The 15641-nt window shown below is 36.0% G+C and overlaps 1 protein-coding gene and 1 long non-coding RNA gene across 2 annotated transcripts; both read right to left on the reverse strand.

Annotated features, from left to right (window-relative positions):
• Positions 1-2367: 2367 nt before the first annotated feature.
• On the reverse strand, positions 2368-2847 carry LOC113311219. Its single transcript, XM_026560063.1, has one exon. It carries the CDS (start codon positions 2845-2847, stop codon positions 2368-2370), a length of 480 nt encoding a protein of 159 aa, XP_026415848.1.
• A 7962-nt stretch (positions 2848-10809) lies between these two features.
• On the reverse strand, positions 10810-14261 carry LOC113308461. The gene is made up of 4 exons (XR_003339806.1): positions 13380-14261; positions 13166-13270; positions 12726-12881; positions 10810-11163 (listed from the first exon to the last, which is right to left on the reverse strand). It is a non-coding gene; the product is annotated as an uncharacterized LOC113308461 (long non-coding RNA).
• Between the last annotated feature and the right edge of the window lie 1380 nt (positions 14262-15641).

A 15641-nucleotide genomic window follows, 5' to 3' on the forward strand; every position in this document is an offset into this window, starting at 1 on the left:
AAACATACCCATGATCATCGGCACCTTAAACAACCTATACCCCTTCGAATCAACAGCAAAACCACTTCAAATTCATAATCTTCTGAAACCCTAACTTCCACCAACAGAATCAATTCCTTCTTTTCGATCTCAGCAGCATCGACGAGCATCAACCTCTCAATCTTCATTTTCTTCTCAACAGATCCCCTTTCTTCATTCCTGTTCTTCCTTGTTTTTTCGAATTAACTGCATCAACATCATTTCTTCTTAAAGAAAAATCGAATCCCTGCTTGAAAACTAAAAATAAAAATAAAAACGAAGACAGAAACCCACGAAAGCATAATTTCCGAAAATATGGGCCTGCAAACAATTTTTTCCCCTAAAATGGGTGCGCGCCTGAAGTTTTCTGTCCGTGGGTTTCTCAGTGGAAAAATCTGGGAGAATGGGTCTCACAGTAGTTTTCACTATCCTAAATATAACCAGATTTTCACATTTGCCCAATAAAGATAATTATCCTATAAAAATTATCTTACAACATAAACACCACAACAAATGCAATGTAACCAGAGTAAACCTTTTGACATCTGAAAACTTCGAATGATATTAGGAATTTCTGTGAGTATTCGGACAGAAACCAGGTATATATTCAGTTGTCCGTCGACTGCCCTACGACAAGCTACAGCTACTTGAACTTCTAGATGTGCGTCAGCTACTGCATATTCATCTCTCAAGTGGGGATTGTCAAGTTCACAGTCATCGCTAGTACGTCAGCTACCACGTACTGGACGATATCCCATCTGAACGAGTGAGGCATGTCAATGTAACCGTCCTAGCTATTATCTAGTCGCTGCCTACCACATACTCAATACCATGAGTGATGTCTCATTTTATAATATAAACTCTCAAGCTCTCTCATAAGCGTCGACAACCGTTGCAAGTTGGTAGGTAAAATCCATATAACAACCAAAGCCCACCTAACCCCAGCAATCTAAGAGCAAGTTGGTAGTTCACTATTCTCACCGTATTCCTATACATACACGCTCATGTTTGTAGAAGATTAGACTTCATAGCTCCATTTCCTGTTATATTTGTACAATTATTTCTTTACCGAGCCAGCAAAAGGAAATAGTTCCATTTCTTGTTATCCTTACACTGAAAGTATGTCTTCAAGGAGAATGAAGGTCAGGGGAACTCCTATTGAGGATTTTAATACTCATGAACAGCATCCTGCTTCTCCTCCAGGGATAAGTAGCGATACAAGAACAATGTGGAATGGTCAGGTATTGCGAACACTAAGGCAGCAGACTGTTAGCGATACCCTGGACAACCTAATAATCTTGAGTTAGCTCCTACACAAGGAGGACAACTTCAGAAAGCAAGCAGAAGGGTTTGTTCTAGACCTAGTAGTTTTGTGCCAATTTTTCCTGATCAACTCAAGTCGCCATATAACTGCAAAAACATTTAAAATCTCCCTGGTTTCCAAAAACAAAAAATCATAATTTCTGGAGAAATCGAAGTAATCTAAGTTCAATGAGTTCAAGTCAGTCACCATTGTGCGAGGCTAGGACTTTTGAAACTCTTACCCGAATTAACCAAGAGTTTATCCAAAATAAACTTCCCGGTGAGAAACAGCTCGACTGCATTTTAGCCCATTACCTATTCCAATGATGAAACGAGTTTCCAAACCACCATTGGTGTCTCCCTCGTAGTTTTGCTCCAAACAGTCTAAATCACTCCTTTTAAATCAAAAACCCAGGAGCATCATCTTGCTTAAAATTTCAAGCATTAGAGATGGCAATACACAAACTAGCTAGTTCAACAACAGTGTCATCACTCCAGGTCCTAAGAATTCATACAAACCACCGACCTATGTTGTGAAAGGGGGCCTTAGGCGCTCCTCACACATAGCCAGTTAGCCACCAACACCAAATTGCTAACCCTACTTTGACAGGCTCAAAATCAAACAATCAATCAATCAACTAAACACATCACTGTCATATTTGTTCAACAATAAAGAAAGCAAAGACAAATAAAACCACTACACTTAATCATGAGAAAATTGAATCTGATTTTATCAAATTAGACCATCATTGAGCCTGGTTTTATCAAATCAAACCATTATTTTACATTACCAGGTACAAATATGACTCCATTTCCAACACAAACCACCTGACAATAATAACTAATTTGATGATCTAATCAATCATGATCATGACTTTATCAGGAGAAGAGAATCAAGATTCACCAAATATTCAAACCCCATAAAAAAAAAAAAACATTTTTTCAATTCCAAACAACAATGAGATCTTCATTTCAATTATGCCCATGGGAATTGGGATTCAAATTCAATCGGTTTAATTTTTGTTTGTTGAGAAAATGTAAATTCATTCAAGTAAAAGAAGGACCATCTTTACCAAGATCCATAGAAGATTTACAAGAATTAGGAATGGAAGCATACCTAGATGAGAAATCAGGATAACTAAAATCATCATCAAAATTACCATTCGCTCTTCCATCATCAAAATTCCTAGCATAATCCAACGGATCATACTTAAATTTCTTCCCCTGATGATATTGATTTCCTCCTTTCTTATTGAATTTCCTGATGAACGTTTTCCATTTCGGACCTGCAACAAGTTCTGACCATTCTCTAATTTTCTTGAAAACGCTAATTCCTTTACTCCACCATCGTCCATCTTGATCTTGATCGTTATTATAATCGTCTCGAATTCTTTCCCAACTGGGTAACCAATTACCACAACAACAACCGCGTTTGGCGAACATCATATCAACCATGTCTCCTGATCCTGATTCCGGTGATCTTAATTTGTGTACTGATGAATCTTGTGAATTCTCCTCTGTTGCCATTTTCCTGCTTTGGATTCAAACCCCTAACCCTAAATTTTGATTTTTTTGAGAGGAAGAGATCGGATTTTTATTTTTATTTACTTATTTATTGCCGGAGATTTGCTCATGGGTATGGAGCCTGCCTAAGTAACGCATGGCCCAATCTTAATGGTATTGAATGGACTCGGATTTTATAGCTTTCTGATACAGTCGTTACATCCGCTCGATCTAAATACTGCCACGTGGCAACATCCTAGATGGCACTCTCGATTCAGTTTTGAGGGCTAAAATAGTCATTTTCAAGTAAGTGCTTAACTTTGCATTACAAAAAAAAAGAAAAAAAAAAAAGTAAGTGCTTAACTTTAATATTTAAATGGTAAAAATAATCTGATTTGGTTACATCACGCATTCCTCGTGATTCCTTCAAATTGGCACAAAAGATCTGGAGGGGGAGTTTCGGTTCTTGGCCTGTTTGGTCGAAGGGAATTGAGTCAATTTTCTGAAAATATATTTCTGAACCAAACATGAATGAAATATGGTTAGAAATTGGAAATAATTTAAAGACTTAAAGGCCTCGACAAATAAAGCCCCCACGTTGAATCGTGAGAAAATCTTCACCTTTTATTGGTCGAAATAGATCTTTTTTGAGTTTTGTGAAACGAACGTTTTGGTGAGGACACTTGACAACGTATGATTAATTTAAAAAGAATAAGAAAAATATTTAAAAAAGGAAACCAAATTCAATTTGGAATTGTGAAGTGACAATATTTAGATGATGACACTTGGGAACGTATGACTGATTTAAAAATCACACACTAAAAAGGAAAACCTAATTTACCGTGTTTGGAATTTTGTAGAAGTCCAAATTCAATTTGGAAATCGAGTAATTATTATATTAGGACTATATTTTCCAAATTAATATATAATGTGGGGGGTAAACGGAAAGAATATGTAAAATTTGCACATATTTGCACCTATTTAATGTATTTGTCCCGCCACACCAAACCAAAAATACATCTCCAGGGGGCGGGGTGGGGAGGACCCCACATATTTTCCACATATTTAATGCATTTCGCTGCCACACCAAATCAAAAATACATCTACACGGGGCGGGCACGCACACCATATCAAAATTGCATCGCCACATGGTGGGGCGAAGCCTCGCACACATCAAGTTAAAAGAAAATAAATAAATAAAATCTACACATATTCTCCACATATTTAATATATTTCCTCCGCCACACCAAATTAAAACATACATCTATACGGGCACACAAAATCAAAAATACATCATCTCGGGACGGAACGAAGCCCCACGCACACCAAATTAAAAAAAAACATATGCCCGGTGCATAACACGGGCACAAATCTAGTAATAGGTTAAAGATTTATCTCTTTTAAGGAATAGAGATTTGTTTGAGTTCCCATCCTATCAGCCAAAACAAAAATGGTACATTGAGTGAAGAAGCAGCACCAAGTGTGCACCGTGTGAGAGGATTGTGGGGCCCACTTATATCTACCCTTATCCAGGGACATTTCAGACCATCTGATCCTCTCTCGGTGTCCGGCTTCCCGTGGATGTAGTAAAGTTGCTAAAAACGAGATTTTTTTTTTTTCTTTTTTCTACTAGGATTTATGAAATCCTTTCACTAGTAGGATTATTATTTCAACCAACCATATAAATACCCCAAAGAGACAAACTAAAATTCACACAATTCTTTTTGTTGTTTTTCTACTTTTTTTTTTTTTTTTTCTGCGTTGGGTTTTAATGTAGCTGCTTTTGCGTTTTCCCTTTTACACGAGCTTCTGATTTGGTTTGTTCTTTGGAATTAGATTAATACTAGCTTCCCCAGGTTTTAGTGCTGCAACATCCTCCTAGCTAGCTCCTTTGGGTATCACAACTATTATATCTGTGGCTCGCTGGTGCCCAAGTTCGATATTTAATTACGTTATTAATATCGCATTATTCGTGTGTTTATCCATACACTGTTCCAAAGAACAGTAGGAGGTACACTGTTCATCTTAAAAGTTTATCCATACGAAACCATGATCAAATTCCGTGTCAACAAATTATCAACAAATTCACTCCATCTGTATTCAATTCTATACAATTTCATCGATATCACCAAATAATAATCAAATATAATCCTTTTTTGTATTGATTTTCATTCATTTCAATCCAATTATACTTAATTTTCAGCCAACATTACCGGATCATACTCATCTTGACAAATTGTCAGAACGTACGATTTGATGGTATTCAACTTTATATAATTTCATCAAAGTCGCTAAATCATAGTCACGATGGCCGAATATAATCACCATAATTGGTTTATCTATGTATTCGTCATGATTGATAATCAACAAATCCAATCCAGTTGTAATCAATTTTGCATAATCTAATCTAAACTTGTGAATAGTTATCATGAATGAATATACTCAGTTTATATCGGTTAGCTAGTCATACAGTGGGGTTCACAAAGTTCAACAGGACAGTCCAACAAGTTCGGGAGAGTGGTAAATATTATATTTTACGTGATAAAAAATATTATTACCAAAAATTCATTCTAACTAGCGCGTTGTGTATTCTTTCTTGTCACCATAAATAATTTTTTAGGACGACATTTCAGTAATCACTGAAATCACGAACTACGGTGAAGTTATAGTGTCACTGAAAATGACTAAAGCGACAAAATTTAGTTCGTTGCAAATGTTCTTTCTTGTGATGATTAGAAGTTGTTACTATATAATATTTGCAACCAAACAAGTCGACGGTCACTAAAACTAAAATATAGTGTCAAACATTTTGCTTCGTCACTACAAAAATAGTTAGTGACGAATTAATTTTGTCAGTATGAACTTTTCTTTTGTAACGAAACTTATAGATTATTACCAAAAATATTTTGTGTCAATATTTTTGCATCATCACAATAAAATTAAATGGTGACAAACATTTATAATCACAAGAAACTTATTAGTGACTAGACATTATTTCGTCTCTAAATAAGGTCACTAAAAACCTGTGAGTGACGAAACCCGAGTTCCGTCACAAAAAGCCTAACAACAGTGACAAAAAATATTTTGGTCACAATAACTAAGCTTTAGCAATGAAATATTCTTCGCTGCAAAATCTATCGTCACCAAAGCCATGTTTTCTTGTAGTGATTCAACTTGACCTACCGGCGGTGATAATACAATACTTCACTACAATCTTGCAATGAACATTACCGTAAAGAACAGCAACAGGATTATGGATGTTTCGTATGATGAACTGTACTTAATAGCAAACTGTTATGGTCAGGATATCAGTTCGGGTTCTTTCACTCCGTCCCGCCAAGGCCATACGAATAGGACATTACTTCCTGCAGTGTTTCAGGGTAGTACCTCGATGAGACTACAAGGTGCTGGCCTTCTGGAGTTCAACAATGATCACAGGAATGGAAGTTATGGCATTGATGTGAAACTCAGCGGTAAATTAAGATTGTGGTTGCTATACGACAGCCAACAAAAATGTTTCCAAGTTAGGTGTGGATCATTGAGACTACCGTTGTTGGTTGTTAATTCTTCTTCTTCTAATAACCGAACTGTGATTTCAAACTTGTTGAACAAGTGGTGTAAGGTACACCCGATAGACACCCGATAGCCGGGCAGATTTAAATACATCACAACAAGGTGTCCCACGCCAAGAAGAGGCGTACCTTCTCTCAGGTTTTACCTTTTGTTTCTTTTTATGTGTTTTTATTTGAGTTCTTTGTGCATGAATGAAGTTTTCCCTTCCAGTGACTTTATATCGAGATTTCACCACTTAATTTGTTATTTTGTCCATTAATCTTGGAACGAAGGATTTTATATCGTGAATCGTATCGGATTTTAAATCATTAGCTTTATCAATCACTTCAAGACACAATCAAGGATAAAGACTCAATTTGAGGTGATGGATCAAGCTAAAAAACAAAGGAGTGGATGGATTTCGGACAGTTCACGGCAGCAACAAAATATAAAGGCCTGACTAGTAACTTCGATCAAGTGCATCGGACACATTTGCACGGATTTCTTTTTTGGCGAGTTTTCTTTAAAAAATTAATTTCAAAATTAATTTTTAAGAGTTTTATTTATGGGTAAATTCTTTTTACGTGTTTTACTTGTTTTTGAGGAAAATCAAAACCTAACTTGATTTACAAGTATTTCATCTTATAAATATAACTCGAAATTCTGTTTTCAAAACACATAAGAAGTAATTCTTTTTATTATCTTCTTCCTTTGTTTGTGCGGCGTTTTTACTTTCCATCTCCGTTGCTGAGTTCGGAGAGAGGGTAACTTGTGTTGTGCTAACTCAAGTTATATCGGGCAGTCTTATCCTGGACACATCTTCGCTGTGAGGGGTTTAGCATTACTCAACTCGAGTATACCCGCGAACTAATGTGTTAAGGACAACTTGTTGAACCTGTGATTCTTCCCTCGTCAAGTTATTTCAGTAGGGTTGTTTCGGATTAGTTCTTTACATATTATTTTGATACGTCTAACGTGCTGTTCATTGTTGCAAGATTCCAACAAAATCTTCACCCCATATCATTACAGTACAATGGTAAGGTAGTTATAGGGAAAATTCTTTTCAATCAAAAATGAAAAACTCCTTAGTTTTTAGTTTAAGATCATTGTATAATTTTCTGTTTTTATGTTCTGGGGAAAAACTCCACTGAGAGAAATTTATTGAGAAGAAAAAGGAAATGAAAAACAACAAAAGAACAAGTCAAACCACAAAACAATAGTATGGCAAACCTAAGCGGTCTGACCCTTTATAGATAGTACTAGCCCAAGAGGTCTGCACTGCATAACCCTTTATAGTACTAAATGTGAAACCGAATTGAACACTATTAAGAAACAGAACTAGTAGTAAATATCAAGGGGACCAAATTTGGAATGCAAAAAATCTGTTCAAATGTTTTGATCCATTAAAACTCCAAACAAAATTTTTACAAAAACTCCGAATTTTAAAAAATTGATACAAAAACCCCAAACAGAATTGGTTTATTAACCTCTATTATGAAACCAAATTTGGTTTTAACTTATTTTTGCCTACTTTTTATCATGAAACCAAAATTTTTAATGATGAAACAATAAATTTACGATGAAACCAACTTTTGGTGGTACTAGTTCTGGTTAGTGGTGGTGTTTTTTATGGTGATGGTAGTGCTAGTATTTGTTAGTGGATGTGATGCTCGTTGGGACTTTTGTGTTACTTTTGTTATTTGAGACTTTTGTGTTAGTTTTGTTACTTGGGTTTTTTTGTGAATGGGTAGCAAAACTTTGGGGTTATAACTCACGGCCCGTACACATATAATTGTTCCATCGAAATCAAATGTTATGGTAAGGAGACCATCCTAAAATCTGGAGGGGTCAGTTGAGTAAGGAAAAAATGAACAACCTAAAAAAATCTGGTTTTGTTAACACATTCCTTCGGATTCCTTCAAATTAGCACAAAATATCAGGACCTGGGAGTTTCGGTTCTTAACTTAAAGAGTTTCAGTTTTTTTTGCTAGGTGTTCCTCAGAGTTTTATGGAACCCTTCACTTGTATGATAAATATTTCGGCCAACTATATAAATAACCCACGAGATAAACTAGAATCCACACCATTTTTTTTTCTGGGTTTTAATGTAGCTGCTTTGAGCTTTGTCGTTTACGCGAGCTTCTGATTTGGTTTGTTCTTTGCAACTAGATTACTTCAGTAAGTTTTAGGGATGCAACATCCTCCTCCTGAACCCTGAATCCTCCTCCTTTAAGTATCACAATTATTAATCTCTATGGCTCGTTGTTGTACGATGTCGAAATCTGATATCGTTATGGGTATCCTAACATTAGTATGTTTAATTCCTTTTATGACAATGGGCATAGTACTATTGACACACGAAATTTTAGGTGAATTTCGATACGAAAACATGATCGAGTTCCGTGTCACAGAGGCATCATTAACACAATTCAACTTAACCAGTTCCGGTGATGGTGATAATACAGTACTTGACTACAATCTTTCCGTGAACATCAATCTAAGGAATAGCAACAAGATTATATATGTTTGGTACGACGAACTGGAATTAAGAACAAACTGTTATGGTAAGGATATGAGTTTTGTTTCTTTCGCTCCGTTCCGTCAGGGCCATAAGAATACGACATTACTTCCTGCAGTGTTTCAGGGTAGTACCTCCATGAGACTACAAGGTGCTGATCTTATGAATTTCAACAATGATCAGAGGAATGCATGTTACAGCATTGATATGAAACTCGACGGTACATTAAGGTTGGCGTTTCCTTCTGGTGGTTTCTTCGAGAGCGAACCAAGATGTTTTAAAGTTACGTGTGGAATATTGAGATTACCGTTGCTGGTTGTTAATTCTTCTTCTTCTAGTGATCATACTGTAATTTCAAACATGTTGAACAAGAGATGCAAGGTGCACCCGATGGACACCCGATAATCGTACTTCTGTTAGTTTTTTCCTTTTTGCATGAATAAATTGTTAGTTTTTTCCTTTCTGCATGAATAAATTAAATCTTTCTAGTTTCTATATACTTATATTTAGATTTCACCGCTTAATTTGTTATTTGATCCATCGAAACCTAAAGGATTAGGATGTGGGAGCGCATATTGAACCAAACTATTTAGGTTGACGATGGGATTAGTTTAAGATAAGACAAACTAATCCAATTCAACAAGACTAGTCAAGTTAATGCATGAATTGAACCTTAATACCTTTAGCCTAGGTCATTGCATACCTTATTAGTACAATGGTAAAGTAGTTATGGTGTTGGGAAATTGGGTTATAACAAAGCTATATTGCAGACTCATATGTGGATTATAGTCTCGCTGACTTGGTAACTCTTACAACTCTGATCTTGGCTTGGCCTTTTTCTCTTTCATATAATGTTTGTTCTTTCGAGAAAAAACGAAAAACAAATTACCAAGTTACACCTGAAAAACACCAATATAAGTTACACCTGAAAAGCTAGAGTACTACTTATTATTGTCTCTGATTGTTTTGATCGGTTGAGTTTTTTCTCTCTCCTCTTCTATCTCCTCTCTCGAAAACTCTCTTCGCCTAACAAACACCCTTATTCACTCACAGTCTAAAGACCAAATCTGAGCAGGCTAGTAAAATTAGTATTAACTCTTGTCTATTTTGTTCTAGTGTAATTTCTTTGGCCTTCTTGTTCCATCTTGATTTCTTTCTCTTTGTCCCTTTCACCCCTTTACAGATCTGCATCTATCTTCTTTTTCTGCAACAAAAACGGAAGACGATTTCTATTTGGCGATGGTGGCCGGTTCGATATCATCCCTGACCAAAATCTTCAAAGTTTCCAGTGATGCTTTATTTCCATGGGGTTTCTGTTGTTTCTTTAGAGCATAGAGACGTTTCATCACTGTCTATTCTTGGGTTGAAGTGTTTTAGTTATAGTGGTGTTGTTTGGTTGCCTGATCTTTCTCTCCTAATGTTTGTAGAAGGGTTGTTGATTCTGTTCATATATTTGCTTATCCACGTTTTATGTTCTTCCTCAATCAATCAACATCCTACGAAATCACTGATTTCATCAACTCAGGTACCTGTTTAGCATGATGGAAAAAGTGGCGACGATTTCGTGGAAGATGATGGTGTTTGATCGCAGAAGTTAAGTCTTACGGTGGTGGATTTTCAGTAGGTGGGGGATCGATCGGAAGTGGCTGCAGGTTAGATTCAGGTGACAAGAAGGGTCTATCCAGTCCAGTTTGTGCCCTTATAGGGTTAGGGTTTTCCGTTGGGCGGGTTTTCTGTTGGGCTCTCACAAGTATGTTTGTGAGATAGCATTTCTTGGGCCTTGTATTCTTACAATAGGCTATGGTCTTTTCTGCTGGGCTTCTTTTACTGCTTGTATTAGAAGATTTCATCGGGGGTTTGTACTTTGTACTCGCTATTCTATTTATAAAACATTATTTACCGATAAAAAAAATAAAATAATAAATACTTGTTATCGTCTCTTGTTTTGAACATAATTTGTAATTCTAATGACAACATAATCAACAAATCTCTCATATGGAAACCACAATTTCTCCTTTTCCAGAAGCAAAATGAGAAACAAACCCCAAAATCCAACTACAAATCCCAAGCCAACAGGAGCATACAAAACCTTTTCTTTAACATCATCCTGGTCATCTTCCTCAACTTTATTTGAAGGATTAGCAACACTTGTACTATTATTATCATCACCTTTGCAAGTTTTCTCCGTGGGGAAACCACATAATAAATCGTTCCCAGTGAAAGTGGTACCATCCAAACCCAATGTATCAAAATTGGTTCCCCTTGGAATCCTGCCACTCAAATTATTGTAAGATAAGTTCAAAGGGTACATTAATTATATACCTCCGGTTTTGACTCCCAACAAATATACCTTATACAACAATAAATATATTCATGTCATTTAAAAACTTTATCCATTTCAAAATAGATTACCTTAATACCCTTGCTTATATAATTTTTTTATTTATTTCAAATACAACAAATTTCTTTGTTTATCAACTTCATCGCTACCACCACCACTACCGCCGCCGCCACCACCACCTATTAGCCGCGGCCGCCACCGCCACCACCACCACCACCTATTAGCCACCGCCACCACTAATATTCCATTACTATCACCACCTCCCCCGCCGCTACAACCACCACTGTCACCGACACTAACGCTACCGTCGCCACCACTCCGCCGCCGCCACCGCCACATAATTTTGGTGTCAACAATTAAAGTTGATCCAAAATTAAAAGTTCAAAAATAACTTTGCTAATACATATTCAAGTTTTTGTGTATCAACAACCAAAGTTGACACAAATAACTGAAAAGTATTCCACTTTTGTTGTGTCAACAAAGAAAGTTGATCCTAGTAAATGGAGTCAACAACCAAAGTAAAGAAAATAACTGAAAAGATATCAATTTTTATGTGTCAACAATGGAAGTTGATCCCAGTGAATGGAATCAACAACCAAAGTTAATCCCAAAATTTGGTATCAACAATGGAAGTTGATCAACTTCCTTTGTTGACACAATAACTGATAACATATTCCAGCTTTTTTTGTATGAACAATGGAAGTTGATCCCGAAATTTGGCGTCAACAACCAAAGTTGATCCTAAAAATTGATGTACTAAAATGTGTGAACCCAACGTGAATTGAACACGCATTTTCTGACGTGGAGTCAGGTGTGTTACCATTACACCACAAGTTCGTCAAACATAGCTACTTCAATGTTTCTGCCAATTCACACTATTCAAGCAAATGAAATTGTTAAATCAACAAATACGTACAACATTATTCACAAACGTAGAAGCTCCAAACTATCAAATGTAATTATGATGCCGAATTTTCAGAAACAAGTGCATTGCGAGTGATAAATGGAAAACACAAAAAATACAGATAAAGGTCACATGTAATGTCATATTCTATTACTGAATTTCAAATCATAAACTATGCTATTATAGTACTGTACATGAAATTAAAGTATTAAACTATCAAAATTAAACACTGCGTAATCGTGAAATCACTGAATTTAATTTATTTTCTTTTCTGCATTCTCATTAACACAGGCTTTCAAACAAGGTTGCAGAAATAATCAAGCACCCATCAGTTGAACCTAAAACTTTATGAACCTAAAATTCACCACTGCCACCATTTACAGCCCCTAACATTTCTTAATTGAACTGCATAAACGTTGGAGGCAAGACTGAGGAGGTGTGAACAATCTGTATACTAGGTCCTACCCTTCATAGTAAAAAGCTAATGTAATTCTTTCTCCAATTTATTAAAATCCCTAGCAACTTCTTATTATCATCTAGGATCCTCTAAATTGAGAAAAATCTAACAAACTAAGGTGGAAGCATACCTTAATTAACAGACGATCTCTCATGGGCTTAAGATCTTGACATCCTCACTCTCTAAAATACTAACGATGTCGTCTTCCTTCAATACAAGCCGGCTTGCTCTATTTAACTGAACTTTTAGTTCTGGCATGCTTGGAGTATAAAATTTGCGCACCAGTCTGCCAACAAAAGAGATTGAAATTGTTAATGCCTACTCGAGATCATATATAGGCAGAAAAATAATTGTTAATGCAACTCGAGATCGTATATACTAATGAATTTATGGATGTTAATCCATATAGGCTCATTGTTGTTTATTTAGACTGTGAAAAGTGGCATAGTAAAGAAACAGAATCCATTTTGTTCTTTCATAAATCCTCTAATTAAGTAATGACCATGTTTACCTTTCAATCACTGTACATCTACAACACAAACACCATGAAATAAGAAATTGTATACTTACAACCACAAAACTACATCAAAATCTACAGCTGAATCTTCATTGTTTTCCATTCCCTTCCCTGCCTGTGATTTTCTTGCCAGGAAACTGACATGCAGACATCACAAACTAAACAGTGCTATGTTAAAGAAGATGCAGCAACAAATATAGAGAGCTATCAGTAACCAAAGAAATCAACCACAACAAAAGAACAAACATAATTCTAAAAATTTCAAACCTGTTTTAATTCCAAATCCGATTCAGTAACTTCAACAGTCGACGGAGTAGTAATACACGAATCTATCATTCCAACCTTACCACCACCACCACCAATAGTCACACCCAATCTCCACCGCAGCCACCATAACAACCGGATTCACCACTATCCCCATCACCAATTTTTCATTACTTTGACCTCACTGCAACCAACATTCCAACCTGTCCATTTCCAATTTCACCATATTCCAACAAAAATCACCACAATTTCCATTATCAATCTTAACGTTTTAGCTTCTTTCCAGCTCTATTACCACCACCAGCACCAGAAACTTACATAAGACAAACATGATAATAAATTTTAATTCATTGAAAATTCTATTATTAATCACGCTTCCCAATCGATGCAAACAATTACGATCTAACATAGTTATCATCGATTTTAGTTTCTTCAAGCCAAATCCAGTTGATATAGAGATGAATTTAATAATTTTGATACTCGAGATAGGTTTTAGGATTTCGTTTTTTGTTGATTCATCATTGGATTTAAGTTTTGAAGTTGAAAATCGATCTAAATCGATTGTTTAAAAGGTGGTGGTGCCGCTGGTGGTAGATTTGGTGGAGGTGGTACTGAACTGGTAGTGGGATCAGTGAAGGTGGTGCTACAGTGGAGGTAGCGACAATGAAGATGGGGGTGATGGGATTTGATTAGTTTTCGTTTTTACGAGAAGAAGAAACAAAGTAGAGTATTAAGATACAGAAGGTTAATTAAGGGATTCTGAAAATTAAAAATTTCTTTTGGATCATGGAGGGTATATAATTACTGATGAATAAGGGTATTCTTAAAATTCTTAAAACCCGCGAGAAGGAGGGGCATTTATTCTATTCCCACAAGTTCAAAACCCCAAGAGTGTCAACTGTTGTTAAAGATTGTGGGATATCTCCACATAATTTATTGGAACTTAAATCCAACGACTCTAGAGCAGACAAGTTCCTAATATTCCCTGGAATATCCTTGCAAAGTTGATTATGGGACAAGTTAAGAGACAATAGTGCTTTTAAAAAGCCAATCTCTTTTGGAATGTCTCTATCAAGAATGTTGCATGATAGGTCGACCACAGATATATAGTTGTAAAACTCCTTAAGTTGTACCATGATCCCTTTTGTTACCAATGGCAACTGATAATTACCAAAAAAAACTGAATCGATGACTAGAATCACTTTTTATCAATCCACTCAAACCCCTTAGTTTCTCAGGAATATGGCCTGAGAGATTATTTTGAGAAAAATCTAGCACACGGAGTTTCTGCAAATGAATAATCTCTTCAGGGATTATCCCACTTAACTTGTTTGACCTTAAAGAAATGATTGTAAGGTCCTGGAGTGAACCCAAAGTAGTTGGTATATTACCCCCAAAGTTGTTATTGGCTAAGTTAAGATATTTCAAGTTATGAAGTGCACTAATGAAATTGATCGTACCATCCAGATTGTTGTCATTTAACAAAAGAACCTCTAAGTTTTTGGCAAATTCAAGCTCTTTTGGAACTATTCCGGTCAGATTATTGGTGCCAAGGTTAAGAAAAATAAGAGAGCTCCCACGCCATATATTAGTAGGTATGCTCCCCGTTAATTTGTTGTTAGAGAGATCAAGGATACCGTAAGATTCCGAGTCAAGTATTTCCCTGTCTTCTGTGGGGAATATGGAAAATGGAATTGACCCTGAAAGCTCATTATTGTATAGGACGGTTATCATAGCATTAGATAGCCTTTTTCCGGTTTCCACCGAAATTTCACCGCTTAATTTGTTATTTGATCCATCAAATGCTAAAAGATTCGGAGGTGGAAGTGGCATGATGCCGGAAAACATATTGTATGATAAATCTAATATGTCAAGATGTATGAGTTTGAAGAGACAAGAAGGGATAGTTCCGGTTATCTTAAGATAAGACAAGTCCAGTTCAACCAGGCTAGTCAAGTTACAAATGAAAGCAGAAGAGCCTTCGAAATTGCATGATTCAACCTTAATACCTTAAGTTTAAGATTATGGTACAAATATAAGTGTGGATCTATAACTACAGTTAGGTGCATATTTGAACTAAGATCTAAGACAGTTAAGTTTAATTCGTTAACGAAAGAGATGAAAGAAACGTTGCCTTGAATGGAGTTGTTTGAAATACTGAAGTAACTAAGATTTTCGAGTTTTTTTACGCAACTTGGTATGTTTCCTTTTATATCATTTTCTTCTAAAACGAGTTTTTGAAGAGGAAAAATATCGCAAACAGAG

This window comes from Papaver somniferum, chromosome 9 (assembly GCF_003573695.1).
Source record: "Papaver somniferum cultivar HN1 chromosome 9, ASM357369v1, whole genome shotgun sequence".
Classification (NCBI taxonomy): Eukaryota; Viridiplantae; Streptophyta; class Magnoliopsida; order Ranunculales; family Papaveraceae; genus Papaver; species Papaver somniferum.

Excerpts from the sequence above, each read along its gene's own strand:
- LOC113311219 (XM_026560063.1), bottom strand. The coding sequence starts at position 2,847 with ATGGCAACAGAGGAGAATTCACAAGATTCATCAGTACACAAATTAAGA.